The sequence below is a fragment of the Loxodonta africana genome, chromosome 12 (assembly GCF_030014295.1).
Source record: "Loxodonta africana isolate mLoxAfr1 chromosome 12, mLoxAfr1.hap2, whole genome shotgun sequence".
NCBI classification, from domain to species: Eukaryota; Metazoa; Chordata; class Mammalia; order Proboscidea; family Elephantidae; genus Loxodonta; species Loxodonta africana.
Window position 1 is genome coordinate 565,910 of NC_087353.1, and position 22,085 is coordinate 587,994.

Sequence of the window (22,085 nt, forward strand, 5' to 3'; positions counted from 1 at the left end):
ACAGAATTAGACAACACAATAGGAAGTCAGAGGAGCAGACTCGAGCAATTAGAATGCAGACTGGGACATCTGGAGGACCAGGGAATTAACACCAAGATAGCTGAAAAAAAATCAGATAAAAGAATTAAAAAAAATGAAGAAACCCTAAGAATCATGTGGGACTCTATCAAGAAGGATAACTTGCGTGTGATTGGAGTCCCAGAACAGGGAGGGAAGACAGAAAACACAGAGAAAATAGTTGAAGATCTCCTGACAGAAAACTTCCCTGACATCATGAAAGATGAAAGGATGTCTATTCAAGATGCTCATCAAACCCCATTTAAGATTCATCCAAAAAGAAAAATACCAAGACATATTATCATCAAACTCGCCAAAACCAAAGATAAACAGAAAATTCTAAAAGCAGCCAGGGAGAAAAGAAAGGTTTCCTTCAAGGGAGAATCAATAAGAATAAGTTCAGACTACTCAGCAGAAACCATGCAGGCAAGAAGGGAATGGGACGACATATAGAGAGCACTGAAGGAGAAAAACTGCCAGCCAAGGATCATATATCCAGCAAAACTCTTTCTGAAATATGAAGGCGAAATTAAGATATTTACAGACAAACACAAGTTTAGAGAATTTGCAAAAACCAAACCAAAGCTACAAGAAATACTAAAGGATATTGTTTGGGCAGAAAACCAATAATATCAGATACCAGCACAACACAAGGTCACAAAACAGAACATCCTGATATCAACTCAAATAGGGAAATCACAAAAACAAATTAAGAGTAATTAAAAAAAAAAAATACTCGTAACAGGGAATCATGGAAGTCAATATGTAAAAGATCACAATAATCAAAAAGAGGGACTAAATACAGGAGGAATTGAACTGCCAATATGGAAAGTGATACAAGGCGATATAGAACAATACAAGTTAGGTTTTTACTTAGAAAAATAGGGGTAAATAATAAGGTAACCACAAAGAGGTATAACAACTCCATAACTCAAGATAAAAGCCAAGAAAAACATAACGACTCAACAAACATAAAGTCAAACACTACGAAAATGAGGATCTCACAATTTAATAAGAAAAAGTCTCAGCACAAAAAAGTATGTGGAAAAATGAAATTGTCAACAACACACATAAAAAGGCATCAAAATGACAACACTAAACACTTATTTATCTATAATTACGCTGAATGTAAATGGACTAAATGCACCAATTAAGAGACAGAGAGTCTCGGACTGGATAAAGAAACACGATCCGTCTATATGCTGCCTATAAGAGACACACCTTAGACTTAGAGACACAAACAAACTAAAACTCAGAGGATGGAAAAAAATATATCAAGCAAACAATAAGGAAAAAGAAGAGGAGTAGCAATATTAATTTCTGACAAAATAGACTTTAGACTTAAATCCACCACAAAGGATAAAGAAGGACAGTACATAATGACAAAAGGGACAATTGATCAGGAAGACATAACCATATTAAATATTTATGCACCCAATGACAGGGCTGCAAGATACATAAATCAAATTTTAACAGAATTGAAAAGTGAGATAGACACCTCCACAATTATAGTAGGAGACTTCAACACACCACTTTCGGAGAAGGACAGGACATCCAGTAAGAAGCTCAATAGAGACACGGAAGACCTAATTACAACAATCAACCAACTTGACCTCATTGACTTATACAGAACTCTCCACCCAACGGCTGCAAAGTATACTTTTTTTTCTAGCGCACATGGAACATTCTCTAGAATAGACCACATATTAGGTCATAAAACAAACCTTTGCAGAGTCCAAAACATCGAAATATTACAAAGCATCTTCTCAGACTGCAAGGCAATAAAACCAGAAATCAATAACAGAAAAACTAGGGAAAAGAAATCAAATACTTGGAAACTGAACAATACCCTCCTGAAAAAAGACTGGGTTATAGAAGACATCAAGGAGGGAATAAGGAAATTCATAGAATGCAACGAGAATGAAAATACTTCCTATCAAAACCTCTGGGACACAGCAAAAGCAGTGCTCAGAGGCCAATTTATATCGATAAATGCACACATACAAAAAGAAGAAAGAGCCAAAATCAGAGAACTGTCCCTACAACTTGAACAAATAGAAAGTGAGCAACAAAAGAATCCATCAGGCACCAGAAGAAAACAAATAATAAAAATTAGAGCTGAACTAAATGAATTAGAGAACAGAAAAACAATTGAAAGAATTAACAAAGCCAAAAGCTGGTTCTTTGAAAAAATTAACAAAATTGATAAACCATTGGCTAGACTGACTAAAGAAATACAGGAAACAAATAACCCGAATAAGAAACGAAAAGGACCACATCACAACAGAACCAAATGAAATTAAAAGAATCATATCAGATTATTATGAAAAATTGTACTCTAACAAATTTGAAAACCTAGAAGAAATGGATGAATTCCTGGAAAAACACTACCTACCTAAACTAACACATACAGAAGTAAAACAACTAAATAGACCCATAACAAAAAAAGAGATTGAAACGGTAATCAAAAAACTTCCAACAAAAAAAAGCCCTGGCCCGGACGGCTTCACTGCAGAGTTCTACCAAACTTTCAGAGAAGAGTTAACACCACTACTACCGAAGGTATTTCAAAGCATAGAAAATGACGGAATACTACCCAACTCATTCTGTGAAGCCACCATCTCCCTGATACTAAAACCAGGTAAAGACATTACAAAAAAAGAAAATTACAGACCTATATCCCTCATGAACATAGATGCAAAAATCCTCAACAAAATTCTAGCCAATAGAATTCAACAACATATCAAAAAAATAATTCACCACGATCAAGTGGGATTTATACCAGGTATGCAAGGCTGGTTTAATATTAGAAAAACCATTAATGTAATCCATCACATAAATAAAACAAAAGACAAAAACCACATGATCTTATCAATTGATGCAGAAACGGCATTTGACAAAGTCCAACACCCATTTATGATAAAAACTCTCACCAAAATAGGAATTGAAGGATAATTCCTGAACATAATAAAGGGCATCTATGCAAAGCCAACAGCCGATATCACTCTAAATGGAGAGAACCTGAAAGCATTTCCCTTGAGAACGGGAACCAGACAAGGATGCCCTTTATCACCGCTCTTATTCAACATCGAGCTAGAAGTCCTAGCCAGGGCAATTAGGCTAGACAAAGAAATAAAAGGCATCCGGATTGGCAAGGAGGAAGTAAAATTATCCCTATTTGCAGATGACATGATCTTATGCACAGAAAACCCTAAGGAATCCTCCAGAAAACTACTGAAACTAATAGAAGAGTTTGGCAGAGTCTCAGGTTATAAAATAAACATACAAAAATCACTTGGATTCCTCTACATCAACAAAAAGAACACCGAAGAGGAAATCACCAAATCAATACCATTCACAGTAGCCACCAAGAAGATAAAATACTTAGGAATAAACCTTACCAAGGATGTAAAAGACCTATACAAAGAAAACTACAAAGCTCTACTACAAGAAATTAAAAAGGACATACTTAAGTGGAAAAACATACCTTGCTCATGGATAGGAAGACTTAACATAGTAAAAATGTCTATTCTACCAAAAGCCATCTATACATATAACTCACTTCCGATCCAAATTCCAATGTCATGTTTTAAGGGGATAGAGAAACAAATCACCAATTTCATACGGAAGGGAAAGAACCCCCGGATAAGCAAAGCATTACTGAAAAAGAAGAAGAAAGTGGGAGGCCTCACTCTACCTGATTTTAGAACATATTATACAGCCACAGTAGTCAAAACAGCCTGGTACTGGTACAACAACAGGCACATAGACCAATGGAACAGAATTGAGAACCCAGATATAAATCCATCCACGTATGAGCAGCTGATATTTGACAAAGGACCAGTGTCAGTTAATTGGGGAAAAGATAGTCTTTTTAACAAATGGTGCTGGCATAACTGGATATCCATTTGCAAAAAAATGAAACAGGACCCATACCTCACACCATGCACAAAAACTAACTCCAAGTGGATCAAAGACCTAAACATAAAGACTAAAACGATAAAGATCATGGAAGAAAAAATTGGGACAACTCTAGGAGCCCTAATACAAGGCATAAACAGAATACAAAACATTACCAAAAATGATGAAGAGAAACCCGATAACTGGGAGCTCCTAAAAATCAAACACCTATGCTCATCTAAAGACTTCACCAAAAGAGTAAAAAGACCACCTACAGACTGGGAAAGAATTTTCAGCTATGACATCTCAGACCAGCGCCTGATCTCTAAAATCTACATGATTCTGTCAAAACTCAACCACAAAAAGACAAACAACCCAATCAAGAAGTGGGCAAAGGATATGAACATGCACTTCACTAAAGAAGATATTCAGGCAGCTAACAGATACATGAGAAAATGCTCTCCATCATTAGCCATTAGAGAAATGCAAATTAAAACTACGATGAGATTCCATCTCACTCCAACAAGGCTGGCATTAATCCAAAAAACACAAAACAATAAATGTTGGAGAGGCTGCGGAGAGATTGGAACTCTTATACACTGCTAGTGGAAATGTAAAATGGTACAACCACTTTGGGAATCTATCTGGCGTTATCTTAAACAGTTAGAAATAGAACTACCATACAACCCAGAAATCCCACTCCTCGGAATATACCCTAGAGAAACAAGAGCCTTCACACAAACAGATATATGCACACCCATGTTTATTGCAGCTCTGTTTACAATAGCAAAAAGTTGGAGGCAACCAAGGTGTCCATCAATGGATGAATGGGAAATAAATTGTGGTATATTCACACAATGGAATACTACGCATCGATAAAGAACAGTGACGAATCTGTGAAACATTTCATAACATGGAGGAACCTGGAAGGCATTATGCTGAGCGAAATTAGTCAGAGGCAAAAGGACAAATATTGTATAAGACCACTATTGTAAGATCTTGAGAAATAGTAAAAACTGAGAAGAACACATACTTTTGTGGTTGCGAGGGGGGGAGGGAGGGAGGGAGAGGGTTTTTTATTGATTAATTAATAGATAAGAACTGCTTTAGGTGAAGGGAAAGACAACACTCAATACATGGAAGGTCAGCTCAATTGGACTGGACCAAAAGCAAAGAAGTTTCCGAGATAAAATAAATGCTTCAAAGGTGAGCGGAGCAAGGGCAGGGGTTTGGGGACCATGGTTTAAGGGGACTTCTAAGCCAATTGGCAAAATAATTCTGTTATGAAAACATTCTGCATCCCACTTTGAAATGTGGCGTCTGGGGTCCTAAATGCTAACAAGTGGCCATCTAAGATGCATCAATTGGTCTCAGCCCACCTGGATCAAAGGAGAATGAAGAACACCAAGGTCACACGACAACTAAGAGCCCAAGAGACAGAAAGGGCCACATGAACCAGAGACCTACATCATCCTGAGACCAGAAGAACTAGTTGGTGCCCGGCCACAATCGATGACTGCCCTGACAGGGTGCACAACAGAGAACCCCTGAGAGAGCAGGAGATCAGTGGAATGCAGACCCCAAATTCTCATAAAAAGACCATACTTAATGGCCTGACTGAGACTAGAGGAATCCCGGCGGCCATGCTCCTCAGACCTTCTGTTGGCACAGGACAGGAACCATCCCCGAAGACAACTCATCAGACATGAAAGGGACTGGACAGTGGGTGGGAGAGAGATGCTGATGATGAGTGAGCTAATTATATCAGGTGGACACTTGAGAGTGGGTTGGCATCTCCTGTCTGGAGCGGGGATGGGAGGATAGAGAGAGTGGGAAGCTGGCAAAATTGTCACGAAAGGAGAGAATGGAAGGGCTGACTCATTAGGGGGAGAGCAAGGGGGAGTACGGAGTAAGATGTATGTAAACTTATATGTGACAGACTGACTTGATTTGTAAACGTTCACTTGAAGCTCAATAAAAGTTAATAAAAAAAAAAAAAAAAGAATCTATGAGCCCATATGATATAAACAAATAAAAAGGAGGCGCGCTTGTCCTTACATCAGAATCTCAACTAATACACACAGAAGGAGTGCTATCATTAGAAAGCCTCCAAGCTGCTGATTTCTACCCTAATCTCCCTAAGTCTCACGCTGCACACATACAGCCTATGAGTTGGCCAAGGACTCAAAGGGAATTTCCATGCAGACATCTAGGACTCCTTCTTTGTGGTTTTCCCATCCCTTTCTAGCACCTTATCACCTAATCATAGCAGTCTGCAACTCTGATCTCTGTCTTCTCGACCCAGCAAGTTCACTGGGTGCTTCCTACTCGGAATCTACCCCCCAAAAAAATTCTAGAAGAAAGCCTGGAGAAATGTGATCACACCGAGTGTCTCACTTCTCTGCCTTAGCTGTCTGTTGGCTGCTGTCTGTTTAGGTTTCATAGTTGTTTATGATGAAAGGGTAGGGCAGATGCTAGCTACTCCATCATGGTCATACCCAGCAGTTCCAATCCCTTGTTTTCTTTCTTGGTTTACTCCTTTAAAGTAGCTTGCCTAGTGATTTCCTGAGAAAAGGTGCATGAGAGATACATAATTTGAGACCTGACATGTCTGCAAATGCTTTTATTCTACCCTCCTCTTGACTGATAATTTGATGGTCCCACGCCTGAAAATAATGTCCTCTCAGGATTTTAAATTTTGGCCTTCTAGCTTTCAGAATTTGCTACTATGAAGACCACTGTCATTTGAATTACTTTTCTATATGTGTACTTCCTGGGTAAGCATTATGATATTTGGTTAGTCTCCAATACTCTAAAGTTTCAAGACACTATGCCTTTGTCTGGGCCTTTTTTTTTTTTTTCCTCTATCCATTATACTGAGTTTATATTAATTCCTTCAAATCTTGGAAGGTCTCTGGGTGGCACAAATGGTTTGTGTTCGACTGCTAACCTAAAAGTTGACACTTTGACCTCAGCAGCACTGCAAAAGAAAGGCCTGGCTGTCTGCTTTCATGAAGATTATAGCCAAGAAAATCCTACAGAACACGGTTTCTACTCTGTAACACATGGGGTCACCACGAGCCAGAACTGACTTGATGGCAACATTTTGGGTTTTCTGGGATTTAAGTCTAGTAACTCTTAACCTTCAATTCTAGGAAAATTCCTTGAATGATTCATTAGGTAGTTTTCTTATCCTACATTTTCTGTTCTCATTCTGTAATCCTTTTTTTATACGCTGTGGCTCCCAGCTTGATCCTCTCATTTTATTTTTTCATACTTTGCATCTCTTTGTCTTTCTGTTCTGTTTTCTGGGCGATGATTGTTCAGCTATTTCTTCCAGCCCTTCTGTCCTGATATTTGTGTTTGTAAGAAAAAGAAAATAAACAATGGGATCAGGTAAGTAGATTTTAAGGTGACAGTGACATTTTCTGCAGTGAAATACAATGTAACAAAAAAGACCAACAGCCTGGGAATACTGCAGGCTAGCGGCCAAAGGAGAAGAGGATCTACGGAATACTACAGAGGCCGTGGGGGAAGCAGGGGTTGCCTGCGCCACACCCTTCACCATCTCCAGAACAGAGATAGTTGCTGAGCATAAAAAGGCTGGCTTCTGAACTTTATTTAAATCCTCTGGTGTTCAAATTGTCTAAGTCAGGTGAAGGGCAGAAGCTCGTTTCCACCAGCCAGGCTAAGTATAAGCCCAAACTCACCAAGCCTGGCCCTTAGGAGCTGGGGGGAACACAGGTAAGTTCACGGGACTTTCTGGCTGCTGCTGTTCCTTTTGAGAGACTCATATTCCCTCGAGGGTTACACCACAAATGTCAGCCCTCTTAAACTGCTTCTAATTCCACTCTTCTATCAGTTGTTCCTCATTTTTGTTAAAACTTCATCTGAGGACTTGGAACAATATATTTAAAAAAAGTAAAAAGTAAAAAAGGTGGAACCATATCAATGCTGAGAAAGATTTTAGTGCTATTTTAATGAACAGAATTGGACGATTATGACTAAATAAAGAGTAAATTTATTTAAAAATTAAAAGTAGAAGACATTTCTACAGAAAAATAAAAACGTGTAACTTTAAATACAATGTTTCCAAAATTGAAAATCATCAATAGTGAAGACCAGAAAAGGAATGGCTTCATACCAAGTTGCTCCAGTATATCATTTTTGTATAAAAACTCACAATTGATATATTAACGAAATCTTAACTCATATCCAAAACCTACAGAAGTATGTGCCAAAAATTTATCTGAAATGCCTCATATTTTATTTTTTAAACAAAGTCTATAGGCATGCCTCACTGATTCTGAGTTGTGGTTTTATCTATTCAAACTCTTTCCTTCAGAAGAACTGTTTGTATTCCTTTTTTCTTGAATCTAAATTATCCTAGATTAATATCCAATAACTTATATTCCTATGTATTATTTGGAAAGCAATGACTTTAAAAGAGTAAAGACATTTGAAAAGTAAGGACTCGCCAAGTGATAAATAACTTATGGTTGGGGATGAAATAACTGTTCCTCTAGAAAAGATGTTGTAAAACCTGGGAAAACCATCCACATTTAAAATAAAATATAGCCTTTGGCAAATGCATACAGAAAGTAAATTATTTGTATATGTTATATCATAACTATAGCGATGTAGGTCCTTGCTTTGCAGATAAGCAACTGGGAAGCATAACAAATGAAGAATTTTGTCCATTATTAAAACATCTCTGTGATGTCAGTGGAATTAAGCTATCAGATTTTCAGGGCTTCCCTCTCTCCTTCTTTCCTCCCTTCCTTCCTTTGGTTCATTCTTTTGGCTCCAACCTCAGGCTGTAGCAGTTCCAGGAGTTACATCCAGTCATAACAAAGCTCTGAGGAGCAAGAGACTATTTCTTCTCAGGGCTATCTCAAGTGAGGAAAACTTTTTCCAGAAATCTCCCAGTTTTAAGACTTGCCTTCACATCTTATTGGACAGAAATGAGTCATATTCCCAAACTACTTACTGGTAAGAGGCATAGACTTAGGATGATTATCTGAGAAAAATCACTGAAGGGGAAATATGGGATTAGCACTGAGGCATGAAGAGTTCTCTGTCAGCGTAGTTGCTCAATAAAGACCAGCGATTTTTTACTAAGGAGCAGAGAACTGAGCAGCATTTACTTAGGTACAGTTCTGTTACTCGCACAGAACCTGTATAAATACAAGGATTCAGGTTTGCTACTTTGGCAAGTTATAACTTTGCTTGGATTTTCACATCTCTCAAACAGATTAATTTGATCTTTCTAAACCGAGTTACCATGGTTGACTATCATCTAGCTCATATCTCAAACATGACATATTTAATAGGCTAGACCTCAGAAACTAACAGATACAACTATTTAAACCAGACCTGCTCTTTTAAGGTTTTTAAGGTTTTCTATATAAACGTGTTCTCTTATACATAACAACAACAACAAAAATAACATGATAATTGAGCTGAAAGCAATCATTATGCGACCAAGAGGCAGCTGGTTTAAATGGATTCATAATATCCGCTGGTACACTCACCACCTATTATAACTAGTACATTCTCATCACTGCCAGCCTTTGGTACACCCAACACCTGTTATAATTAGCACATTCTCATCACTGCCAGCCTTTGGTACACTCACCACCTGTTATAACTACTACATTCTCATCACTGTCAGCCTTTGGTACACCCAACACCTGTTATAACTAGAACATTTTCATCACTGCCAGCCTTTGGTACACCCACACCTGTTATAACTAGTACAGTCTCATCACTGCCAGCCTTTGGTACACCCACACCTGTTATAACTAGTACAGTCTCATCACTGCCAGCCTTTGGTACACTCACCACCTCTTATAATTAGCACATTCTCATCACTGCCAGCCTTTGGTACACTCACCACCTGTTATAACTAGCACATTCTCATCACTGCCAGCCTTTGGTACACACGACACCTGTTACAACTAGCACATTCTCATCACTGCCACCCTTTGGTACACTCACCACCTGTTATAACTAGTATATTCTCATCATTGCCAGCGTTTGGTACACTCACTACCTGTTATAACTAGTACATTCTCATCACTGCCAGCCTTCAGTACACACGACACCTGTTATAACTAGTACATTTTCATCACTGCCAGCCTTCAGTACACATGACACCTGTTATAACCAGTACATTCTCATCACTGCCAGCCTTCAGTACACACGACACCTGTTATAACTAGCACATTCTCATCACTGCCAGCCTTCAGTACACATGACACCTGTTATAACCAGTACATTCTCATCACTGCCAGCCTTCAGTACACACGACACCTGTTATAACTAGTACATTCTCATCACTGCCAGCCTTCAGTACACATGACACCTGTTATAACCAGTACATTCTCATCACTGCCAGCCTTCAGTACACACGACACCTGTTATAACTAGCACATTCTCATCACTGCCAGCCTTCGGTACACACGACACCTGTTACAACTAGCACATTCTCATCACTGCCAACCTTTGGTACACTCACCACCTGTTATAACTAGTACATTCTTATCACTGCCACCCTTTGGTACACTCACCACCTGTTATAACTAGTATATTCTCATCACTGCCACCCTTTGGTACACTCACCACCTGTTATAACTAGTACATTCTTATCACTGCCACCCTTTGGTACACTCACCACCTGTTATAACTAGTATATTCTCATCACTGCCACCCTTTGGTACACTCACCACCTGTTATAACTAGTACATTCTCATCATTGCCAGCGTTTGGTACACTCACTACCTGTTATAACTAGTACATTCTCATCACTGCCAGCCTTCAGTACACACGACACCTGTTATAACTAGTACATTTTCATTACTGCCAACCTTTGGTACACTCACCACCTGTTATAACTAGTACATTCTCATCACTGCCAGCCTTTGGTACACTCACTACCTGTTATAACTAGTACATTCTCATCATTGCCAGCCTTTGGTACGCTCACCACCTGTTGTACCTAGTACATTCTCATCACTGTCAACCTCTGGTACACTCACCACCTGTTATAACTAGTACATTCTCATCACTGCCAACCTTTGGTACACTCACTACCTGTTATAACTAGTACATTCTCATTACTGCCAGCGTTCAGTACACACGACACCTCTTTTAACTACTACATTCTCATCACTGCCAGCCTTTGGTACACTCACCACCTGTTATAACTAGTACATTCTCATTACTGCCAGCCTTTGGTACGCTCACCACCTGTTATAACTAGTACATTCTCATCACTGCCAGCCTTCAGCACACACGACACCTGTTATAACTAGTACATTCTCATCACTGCCAGCCTTTGCTACACTTTGCCAAAAGAGATTTACCAAAGCAATTAGAGATCATTTAAACACCTGTGTTAGAAATCAAGGGGACCTTCCATCTGTCCAAACTCATCTGTCAAGTCTTCTGTATTTAGAAAGGGCGACACGTGACATAGGGCCCTGCCTTACTGCGTACACTAATTACAAAGGGCGTCATCCTCAAGGAAGTGTGACAATTCCCATAAATGTGTAATAACAGCATTTTCATTCTGAATTTCCAAGAAAAAAATAAATATCACCTGTCCTTTGGATGAGTCACTGCTATTTCAATTTGAAAGTTAAATTTAAAAACAAACAAGGCATAAAATTACATGCTTTCAGCCAAGTACACCATCTTATGACAAGAACCCAGAGTCATGGAATTACTGCAAAATGTAAAAGCACATTCATGAAATACTGAACTGTCCTTTATAGCAGTGCAGTACTCACTCAGGGACTTTGTTTTCAAAGGAAAGGATGCAGACTCTCTTTTTTTAACTGAAAAGTGGCTCAAGGCCATTAGTTTCTTCATGTAAGAGGGGTACTATATCCCTCTAGCTCTCTTCTTATCTGCCCTTAGACAGCCTACACTGTGTCTCTACACGGCCTTCCTAATCCTCTACTGTAGGCCAGTATTTCTTCTATCTTCTCTCCACCATGAGTTTCCTTCTTTGGGCATGTCAGACCCAAATTAGTTGTTAATTCCAAACCCAGTGCCTTTTCAATAAGGCCAGGATCACAGCTCTCTAATATTTTTTCAGCACCAGCATGTCACTGAGAAGTGGAAACTCAGTCTAAAAAGCGACCCCAGTGCACAGTGCATGGCAGCTGTTAGAAGTGACACTGTTATGTACAACTCACACAGGTTGAGCTACTGTAAGGTGACTCTAATATTATTATTATTTTATCAGAGATGAAGAGAGTATTTGTCAGGGTGCTCTGGGGAAACAAGGCCCTAAGGAGAGATAACTGACTTCAAGCCCATGCCCCCTGCTCCTGGGTGAGATGACAGGGCACGATTTCATGCTAACATCCTAAAGAGATGTGGCTCCTTCGAATCCCTGTGACAGAGCTTCTCAGCAAGGAGGAATACCACCATTTCAGAATCACTTTTACCCTCCCTCCCCTAGGCCCAGAGATTCTGTTTTGGCCTAGACATGTCTATGGTCAATAAACCCAGGAAGGGACACAGCTTGTATTGTCCTGGAACTCTGAGGGTCAATCTCATAAGGTAGTCTCGGGGGCGCTGGGAGAGGGGGCAAGTGACAGGCCAAGTCTCCCTGAGAGCTACAGCTACAAAAGACACATAGACATGTTCTCACCCACATCTGTGCTCAAATAATGGTAAACATTTACTGAATGTTAGACACTATTCTATTCGCACGTATCAACTTATTAATCAACACAGTGACACCTGTGAGAGGAACTCCACAGACTGCCTTGTTTTTCCAGGTTTCACAAGTTTTTTGCCCTTGACAAAGTGTAGTCTTACCACTTTTCTATCGCTCTCCATTAGTGGAAAGGATTTGCGTTTTCCTTCCCTGACAGGTTTTACTGTCTGAGTCCTCTGACACTGGTACCATTATCCTCCCTGCTTTATACTTGAGGCAACAGCAGTGCAGTAACTTGTTCAGTACGACACGACCAGGAAGTAGTGGAGAGGGCTTCAAACCAGGAAGTTTTTTTTCAAGAATCTACACTCTTAACAACGCACTGTAACGCACAAGCCTTGGAGAAAAGAATCCATCCTTTAGTGATACAAGACCATTTCACCAGTTTATAAAGAATATTAAAAAAGAAACGAAATATGTAATGATCACTGTGGCATTACTACTGATGGTTAAGAGCACCATAAATGGTATAAACATGTTCATTCAAAAAGTAAAAAAAGAATGCCTTATTTACTCAGCATGTGATTAGTGAACACTTATTTCACGTGTGCTGCTATGTTACGCTGAGTATTAAAGTTGAACAGCACACAGTATCTGACCTGAATGGCTCATCTGCTAGTAAATACGTGAGGATCAGCAATTAACAGGTCATGTATAAGCTATTCATCACTTGTTTTCTACTCTATTTAAGAAACCTTTAGAAATTTAAGCATTGTGCCTGCTGACCCTTTGGTTAGCAGCCGTAGCACTTAACCACTATGCCACCAAGGTTTCCTTGTGCCCAGTGTGTAGCTCCTTTTTTTTTTTTTTTTTTAAACCACTGTCAAATGAGTATACTGTATTTGGTCCTTCATATCTCCCTAAGCCTCCAAGCTTATGAAAGCCATCTGTAAACGTTTCTGTGCTCTGACCCATGGCCTTCCCTCTGAGGGGACAATCTTGCTTGGCAGAGATGGCTCCAAACAAGATTTAAAAACACAGAGTCATGAAACGCTGTCTAGTTGATGACTTAACTTAAAAAAAAAAAAAATCTCTGAGGGTAATATTTTGAACAAAAACAGAACTAGCAGAACAACCACAAAAAAATCTTGGAGAAAAAAACTTTTTTCACAAATTTTTACCATAAGCATTTTTACCATTAAAGCATTAATTTTACATTTAGCTTCCTCAGATTCTATGTCTGACAATACCAAAAATTACAAAGAAAACAAGTCAAAATATTCCATGATAACATTTTATATTTCTCCATCTGAAAAGATACATGTAACTATCTCTCCCTGTCAATGGACTGTATATTATAAGCTTAAGTTAGAGAGATAATGAAATTTTTCACTGAAGGCTCAGTATATTATAAACATGAATTTTAAAATAATAAATCTAAAGAAGATGGTTTCCCACTGATTTACAAAGTGACCTGTCCCACTAAAAGTGGACACTAAGCCGAATAATCTCTAATGAAGTTTTATGTCTGAGATTCCATAATTATTTACTGGATTATATTTGTTTTCATTCTTTAAGAAAAGCTGAATTAATGTTATTTCAGTTGTTTAGTGTGTCTTTTGCAACCAATGGCTTGAATGTTTGCATTAAATATCTTTTGTGTTGACTTGGCCTCTCACTGGTTCTTTCTCAGAGAAAGTTTTAAGTCAAAAACTCCACTTTAAAAAGCTTTATTTTTTTCTAAAATGCTTATAAAGATTCACCTATTACTTCCAGTAATGGTGGATTAAGAATTCGGAACAAACTCTCACTGTGAACAATTAGAAAAGCTGGACGAGATGCAAACAAACAAAACCCAGCTATTTGAAGGTATTGCTAAGCAAATAAGACAGTGACTTATGGAAGAAGAAGGAAACTCAGAGGTGAGCCAGCATCTTAAGCCAGTGTTCCCCTGGGGGACAGCTGGCCTCAGAAAGATAGAAGGCCAACTTGAATCACGTCAATTCTTGATCAGAAGATTAAGAATTCTCAGATTTTCTAATGCTTCCATCAGCCTCCCAGAAGCAAAGCTAAATCCAACCCACAGGGTAATGCCGTAACACTGGCCTTCAAATTATTCCAAAAATTTTTCATATACAATGTAAGTATCCTGTCTTAATCAAAAATGACCAGGTATATTAGAAGAATGCTCTGGGAATGCAACGGTTAAGTGTTACGCTCTAACGCTCCACAGGAGAAAGACCCGGCTGTCTGTTTCCACAATGATTACAGCCAAGAAAACCCTATGGAGCAGTTCTTCTCTCACATGGAGTCACTACGAGTTAGAGTCAACTCAATGGCACACAAAAACTTTAGAAGAACATACGATTGAGAACTACGAGAAACAACAGATGATAAAAACAGAAACTACAGGGGAGCCAGAAATGGGGTTATCAGGTATAGACTTTAAAATAAATATGTTTAGTATTTTCAAAGAAGTAAAAGACAAAACTAATAATTATGGCAAAGAACTGGGCATAATAAAAAAAAAATCAAATAGAATTACAAGAACTGAAAAATACAATAAGAGAAAATTAAAAACTCAATATGTAGGTTTAGCATCAGAACAGACATATAAAGGGTGAAAGGTGAAACGAAAAAAAAAAAGTATCCAAAATGAAACAAAGAGATACATAAGGATAGAAATACCGTAAAGTCATGAGACATGGGACATAGAAAGCGAAGGACTAACAAATGTAATCGAATTCCTAGGAGTGAAAGAAGGGGGCAGAAGAAATGTTCACAATTTTCCAAAAGAGGAATATGTGGAAACCCAGATTCAAGTAGTCCTACCAAGCTAAAGCAAGCTGGTAACTGAAATCACATTTAGGTATATCAGTTACACTAAACTTACAGAAAACCAAAGATGAGGAAAATCCATAGTTGGAACCTGCCCAGGCTGACTTTCAAATTTCTTTTTTTTTTTTTATCCCTAGGCCCACATCTTCTCACACGACTGTGCGACTCAATCTGTAGGCTCTTTGCTTCCCCGTCTTTCTGACCTTTGTGTCTTCTACTTCGCACCTACGTATATTACACGTAAGTCAGGTTTCACAGCTCCGATCAGGACTTCTCTGCAGGGTTTCCCAGACTGGACATTACCTTTTTGTGCTACTTCAAGTCTAAGATTTCTTTAAAAAAGATTAGGGCCATGAAACATCTGAGTTTCAAACGATTTTCACAACTACAGAAATAGCACACAAGCCACCTCTTAAGTGAAAACATAAAATTTCAACTCCGTACTCTAGACATCAGGGTTCTCCATTTCAGTAGAGACATGTTTCAACAATTAGCTGATGAAAGATATTTCCTACAGACTTGTTTTTTTTTCCAACATTAAAATTCAATTACAAGATATTTGTTAGGAAATAGCAACAATTTTTGTGCTTAATGGAATCAAATCCCCTAATACATACTTATACATAAAAACATGATTATGTCCAAAAGTCTAAAATTTCAGTTTAACACAGATTGTCTTGAAATCTAATAAGAAACAAAAATAAGCAGGTAAAACCTCAGTTTCAGTAGGGGAAAAAAAAGGGAATGAAGGAGATACTATCATAACTCTCAAGACTAACACTGTATTTGTAGATCACAGGTCAGACACTTCTATTTAATTCACCGATTCAATCCTCTGCGGCTCCAGAGTAGATTTCATATGAGGCTTTTATTTTTTTAAACTCTTTACAACATAAGACATCAACATGAAACTCCTCTCCCCACCCCTACATTCAAAGTTTTCAAACTACTGAGACGTCGTAGCTTAAGAATTTAAAATTTCATGTTAAGGTATTTTTATCATTCTCCATTCTAACCTCTATGAAGATAAACCATGAAGATTTATCAATCTTCATTGCTATCTAAATTTCTACTTCCAAAATATTTACTTAGCCCATAAGCAAACAAATCAGAATTTTAAATCTTTGTCTTTAATTTAAAATACAGTATAAGCCCACTGACTGCTCTGACAGGGATCACAATAGAAGGTTCCAGACAGAGCTGGAGAAAAATGCAGAACAAAATTCAAATTCACAAAAAAAGACCAGACTTACTGGTCTGACAGAGACTGGAGAAACCCTGAGGGTATGGCCCCAGACACCCTTTTAACTCAATATTGAGTCACTCCTGAAGTTCACCATTCAGCCAAAGATTAGACAGTCCTATGAAACAAATAATAACACACAGCTCAACCATGTACATGAGACTAAACGGACACACCAGCCCAGGGGCAAGGACGAGAAGGCAGGAGGAGACAGGAAAGCTGGATGAATGGAAATGGGGAACCCAAGGTCAAGAATGGGAGAGTCTTGACACGTCTCGTGGTTGGCAACCAATGTCACAAAACACTATGTGTATTGTTTAATGAGAAACTAATTTGCTCTGTAAACCTTCACCTAAAGCACAATTAAAAAAAATTTTAAATATAGTATAAGCAATGAAGTAAGTTTATATGACAAGTGATTAGAAACAAAACTAGTTCTAGAATAAACTATTTTTTCAAATGGCTCCTTAAGGCAGTGGTTTCCAAACTTCACCTCATTTTAAAATTATCTTAGGAGTTTTCAAAAACCTTAATGCCCAGCATGCACCCCACATTAATTAAGTCAGAATGTCTGGGAGTGGGAGCCAGGGATCCACATATTTTAAAGGTTCCTAGGTAATTCCAACAAGCAACAAAGTTTGGGACCGACAGTGGAACCGTGAGAGCTGAAACTTGATGGGACTGCCTTGTTTTTCTGGGTCTTTCAAGTTTTCCAACTTTGACAAGGTGCAGTCTTACCACTTTTCTATGACTTATTGAGTTCTCCTTCTCTGACTGTTTTCCCCTTACATAGTTTCTGTCTTTCACAGGCTTCACTGGATCCCGTCCTAACGCGTTACAAGCTTTTGATTTGTTAGAGAAGAAGCTGTGTGATGACCTAAGAAACGGATTAGAATGAATGCCATGTGAAAGACAGGAAATCTAGGTTCTCATTCCTTCTGTGATTAGAAAGATATGACACCTAAGGTGAATTATTTTCCCCTCTGATCATTTGATCATTAGTTTTCCCCCCATTAAATAAAGGATTTGTGCTAGATACGTGGTATTCAAAAGCTGACAAGCAGTTCATGGCTGTTACAAAAATCTCTGGGGATAAGCTGAGCCAGAGGGTCTCAGGTAGGGCCCAGACCAAAAACCCAAACCCACTGCAGTCGAGGCGATTCCAACTCATAGTGACCCTATAAGACAGAGTAGAAGTGCCCCACAGTTTCCAAGGAGCACCTGGCGGATTCAAACTGCTGACCTCTTGGTTAACAGCCGTAGCACTTAACCACTACACCACCAGGGTTTTCAAGTAGGACCAGAGAATATGAATATCTAAAAAGCTCTCCAGGTGCTTCTTTCACCCAGAACCAGAAGTGACAGACCCTGTTCATCACTAATATTCTGTAATTCTAAATTATAAAGACAGAAAAGTAAACTAATACACTTAGAAAAAAATTCTAAACCAGTTAAAACAAATTTGAGGAAATCAGTTAAATTTATCAAACACTTTTACTCCTGAGCATGTCAGTTGAAGACAGATATGTATGTATGTATATATTATTTTGCATTTTGTTTTCCTCTTTGACAGCTTATTTTTTTATTAATATTCATGGCAATATACTATCTTATATCTATGCAGCACGTATCACTTGCTCTGTAGAATATGCTAGGACAAAGATTCAAACAAGCATTAATTATCCTCCCATTTTACATGCCATTTACGGTGAAATATTTCATACAAAAGAAGGGAAAATATTCCTACCCAATATACATATATCTAATCCAATGAGGTTTGATGAGTTCTTTAAAGCCATCAGGTAAAGACTGATAACAATGTAGAGTGTAACAAGGTCAAACTTTCACTGAAAAGACATTGAAATATTATTTAAAAAAAGGAATATAAGTAAGCTCAAATGTCTAAAATATTAACCTAAATAGTGGACAAATAATAAAATTAAAACCCATGCTTTCTGATCAAACAGGAAGGAGCATCTAAATGGAGAGTAACAAGTAAATTGATAATAAATATTTATTTTACTGAGTACTTTTTTTTATGTCAGGCATAGTACCAAGTACTAACACAAAGATGAATAAGGTACAACTGTTTGTCTGAGATGGTCTCCTTAGAAGACATCCACAGGAGAGCAGAGCCTAGGTAAACAATAAAGATGAGTAAGGTACAACTGTTTCTCTGAGGGATGTTCTTAAGAAGACATCCACAGGAGAGCAGAGCCTAGGAAACAATAAAGATGGGTAAGGTACAACTGTCTGTCTGAGATGTCCTCCTTAAGAAGACATCCACAGGAGACCAGAGCCTAGGTAAACCATAAAGATGAGTAAGGTACAACTCCTTCTCTGCGGTGGTCTCCTTAGAAGACATCCACAGGAGAGCAGAGCCCAGGTAAACAACAACACGAAGTGCAAAGACCTACAGCAGAACTGTACAAACTGTCATGGAATGGGTATGAAGGAGCAACACATAAATAGGAGTGGATGCCTAAAAAATATTGACTGAATGAGTACCAAAAAGTTATTTTTTTCCTCCTTATTTTTATGAAAGGAAAAGGCTTAGTGGTCTTGTAGCAATTAGGAGAAGACTGGGAAATAAAACCTACATCCTTCCACAGAGGTCACCACAAGCCCCCAGAGTAGGACAAACGGACAGACACGTGGCGGACAGAGGTCATCGGCCATCTACAAAGGGCAGATGACTTGGGGGTAACATATTGGGGCAGAATGCTGTAACAGACCCAGGAATAATCAATGAAAGTATAAAACAGAATGTCAGAAGCCTTGCTTTCGCTTATACTACTCATATCCTACCAAAACCAAACCCAGTGCCATTGAGTTGATTCCGACTCATAGGGACCCTAGAGGATGGAGAATTGCCCCATAGAGTTTCCAAGGAGTGCCTGGCAGATTCGAACTGCCAACTTCTTGGTTCGCTGTCGTAGCATTTAACCACTACGCCACCAGGGTTTCCTCGTATCCTACAAGACCCTGTAAATCTGTTCCCCTAGTTGAAATGTGGTTTGTTTCTATTTTCGGCTCCATTTTTTTCTGACACAAACCAGAAAACTTCAGTAAAGAAGTCTAAGTTTCTACAAGTTATAACAGACTTTCATGGAATCTGAGTAATTTCAAACTTCTTTTAAGCATTACCAATACGAGGAACTAAGCAACAGCATTTCTCTTCCTCAGGCAGAAGGCAGCCCTTCCTTTGCTCACACAGGAATCTCAGGAGGCGGATGTCTCAATGGAGACTCTACTTATTCCAGTTGCTATCCTTTAAATCTGTGGCTTGTTTAGTAACGTAGTTTTTCCCATCCTTTGCAATCAGGTTTCACTGCATGACACTTCATTAGCCTCACATAAATGAGACACAATATTTAGTGACTAATTTTAAATTTAGGCAATGAGAACAGAAGTTCAAGAACACCAAAATTCAGAATCCTGCTTACTTCATTACATAAACCTACACCGTGATGAGCTGTATAGTTTCAGAGAAAGAGCTAGGTTCTAAAACTGAAACCACAAAGAACGGGTATCACAGAGTGTTCATATAAAAACTTTTCACTCTAATGGCTTGAGTTCAAACCTTGATTGGTTCATAATGAACCATGTTTGGGTTCTTAACCTCTTACGTAGTGAGTGTTTATTCAGATTATAAAACTGCAACAAATGTTGGCACAACCAACACGCTCTACTCAAGGGAAGCTGTAGGCATTTTTACAAGCCAGAAATGAACTGGCAAAGTGATACCAGGAAACTTGTTCTAGCCATAAAACTCTGTGTCCTGAATGTGACCAATGCTCTCAGTTTTATTATCAGTTTTCCAATATTCTCCCATAATTATTTTTTTAATAAAATCCAAGTTTAATAGTTTATGCTTCATAAACTCAGAGTACGTTATGATGTAGCAGCATTTGAAAGTTTAAAATAATATTTTTACACAAGCACACTGACCTTTTTGACTTTGCTTCTTTGGTTTGATTCTTCATGGGGTTTGACGAGTTGCTCAAAGCCTTCATATGAGCCATGTAAAATATCATGGCTTGTTTGTCCATTTTTAACACCTAAAACCCAAGTGAATTGAGGTTAATTATACCTTTATATGAACTGAATGCTAATGCAACTTAAGCAAAACTAAAATGAAACATTGTATTTACGTATAGGGGTACACAAAATACAGAGCTTTCAAATAAATATTGTGCTTTTCTCACTCTTTGCCATCTGTTTAGGGCTTTCAGTTTATTCCTCTCCAGTATCCCAAGCAATTCACGTAAACTCAATGGTCAGAAACAATTTTGCCTGTCAGGTTACAATGTATTAGCTCCATAGTAGTATATTTTCCTCTTGATAATACTTTCTTCACTATTCAAACTCCAAGACAAAGATTTTTATATAATGAGCAAAAACCAGTTTGTCCAAGAAGGTAGTTATCTATTAGAGGAAATAAGTAACCTTAGCTTTTGGATCAGTTCGAGCTTTTCTAGAGAAAAATTTTCAGTACAAAGTTCAGGTTTCGATCTACAAATGATAGATGTGTATGGTTCTACTCCCCGCCCCACCCCCCCGCCCAACTATCTACCTTAGATCAGCTTCTGAACACAAACCAAAAAGAAGATACTCATCAAGTTAAACATGATTTTATGAGATGCTGAACTATGTGGAAATCCTAAATAACCCACAATGAAGTGTGAAATTTTTGCATTGAGTTGACTCATCTATTGCCATGCCTTATATGGTGCTTATTCTCTCTTTTTTTTAACCCCAAAATAGTTTGTCTACTTTACAACTTGATAGGTATTTTGAAGGAAGACTAGTGAGCTAGCCACCATTTATAACAAAGTCCCAGTGGGGAAATGCAAACCTTGACACAGAGGGTTTAGAGCAACCTAGGGAACACTCAAGTCCCAGCCACAACCAAGTGATTGTTAGCCACCCCACACTAGGTAATAGACGTTAACCCACCTTCCAACATCATTTCACTCATTCGTTAATCTACTCATCCAACAAATATTTAACGAGCAGTTAAATATTCAACTGGCTACCCACTGGACAGTCAGAGCGGCATGAGACATCATCTTCACTCTTAGGGAGCTCACAACCTAATGGACAATGTAAAAGCAAACAAAAAAACCCATTGCCTTTGAGTCATTACAACGCATAGCAACGCCACAGGATAGAGCAGAACTGCCCCACAGGGTTTCCAAGAAGCAGCTGGTGGATTCAGAGCTAATATTTTGGTTTGTGGCCTAGCTCTTAACCACTGCGCCACCAGGACGCCAATAGACAGTGTAGACATAGATAATTATAAGGCACTTAAGTGCCATCAGAAATTAAAAATTACACGGTGTGACCTCTTTTCAAATAAAATAGAATTCT

General features: G+C 38.5%; 1 protein-coding gene across 13 annotated transcripts in view; it reads right to left on the reverse strand.

The window, feature by feature from the left end:
* The window catches only part of MCPH1 (microcephalin 1), a 331,342-nt gene that overhangs the window by 235,940 nt on the left and 73,317 nt on the right, over positions 1-22,085 (reverse strand). For all 13 annotated transcript variants that reach the window (XR_010323533.1, XR_010323534.1, XM_064294942.1 and 10 more), the window contains one exon: positions 20,664-20,773. Coding sequence is in view for 11 of the 13 variants with exons in the window: in XM_064294942.1 (XP_064151012.1) it covers positions 20,664-20,773 (110 nt within the window). In the remaining 2 variants the exon portion in view is untranslated. The remainder of the gene's footprint in view (positions 1-20,663; positions 20,774-22,085) is intronic.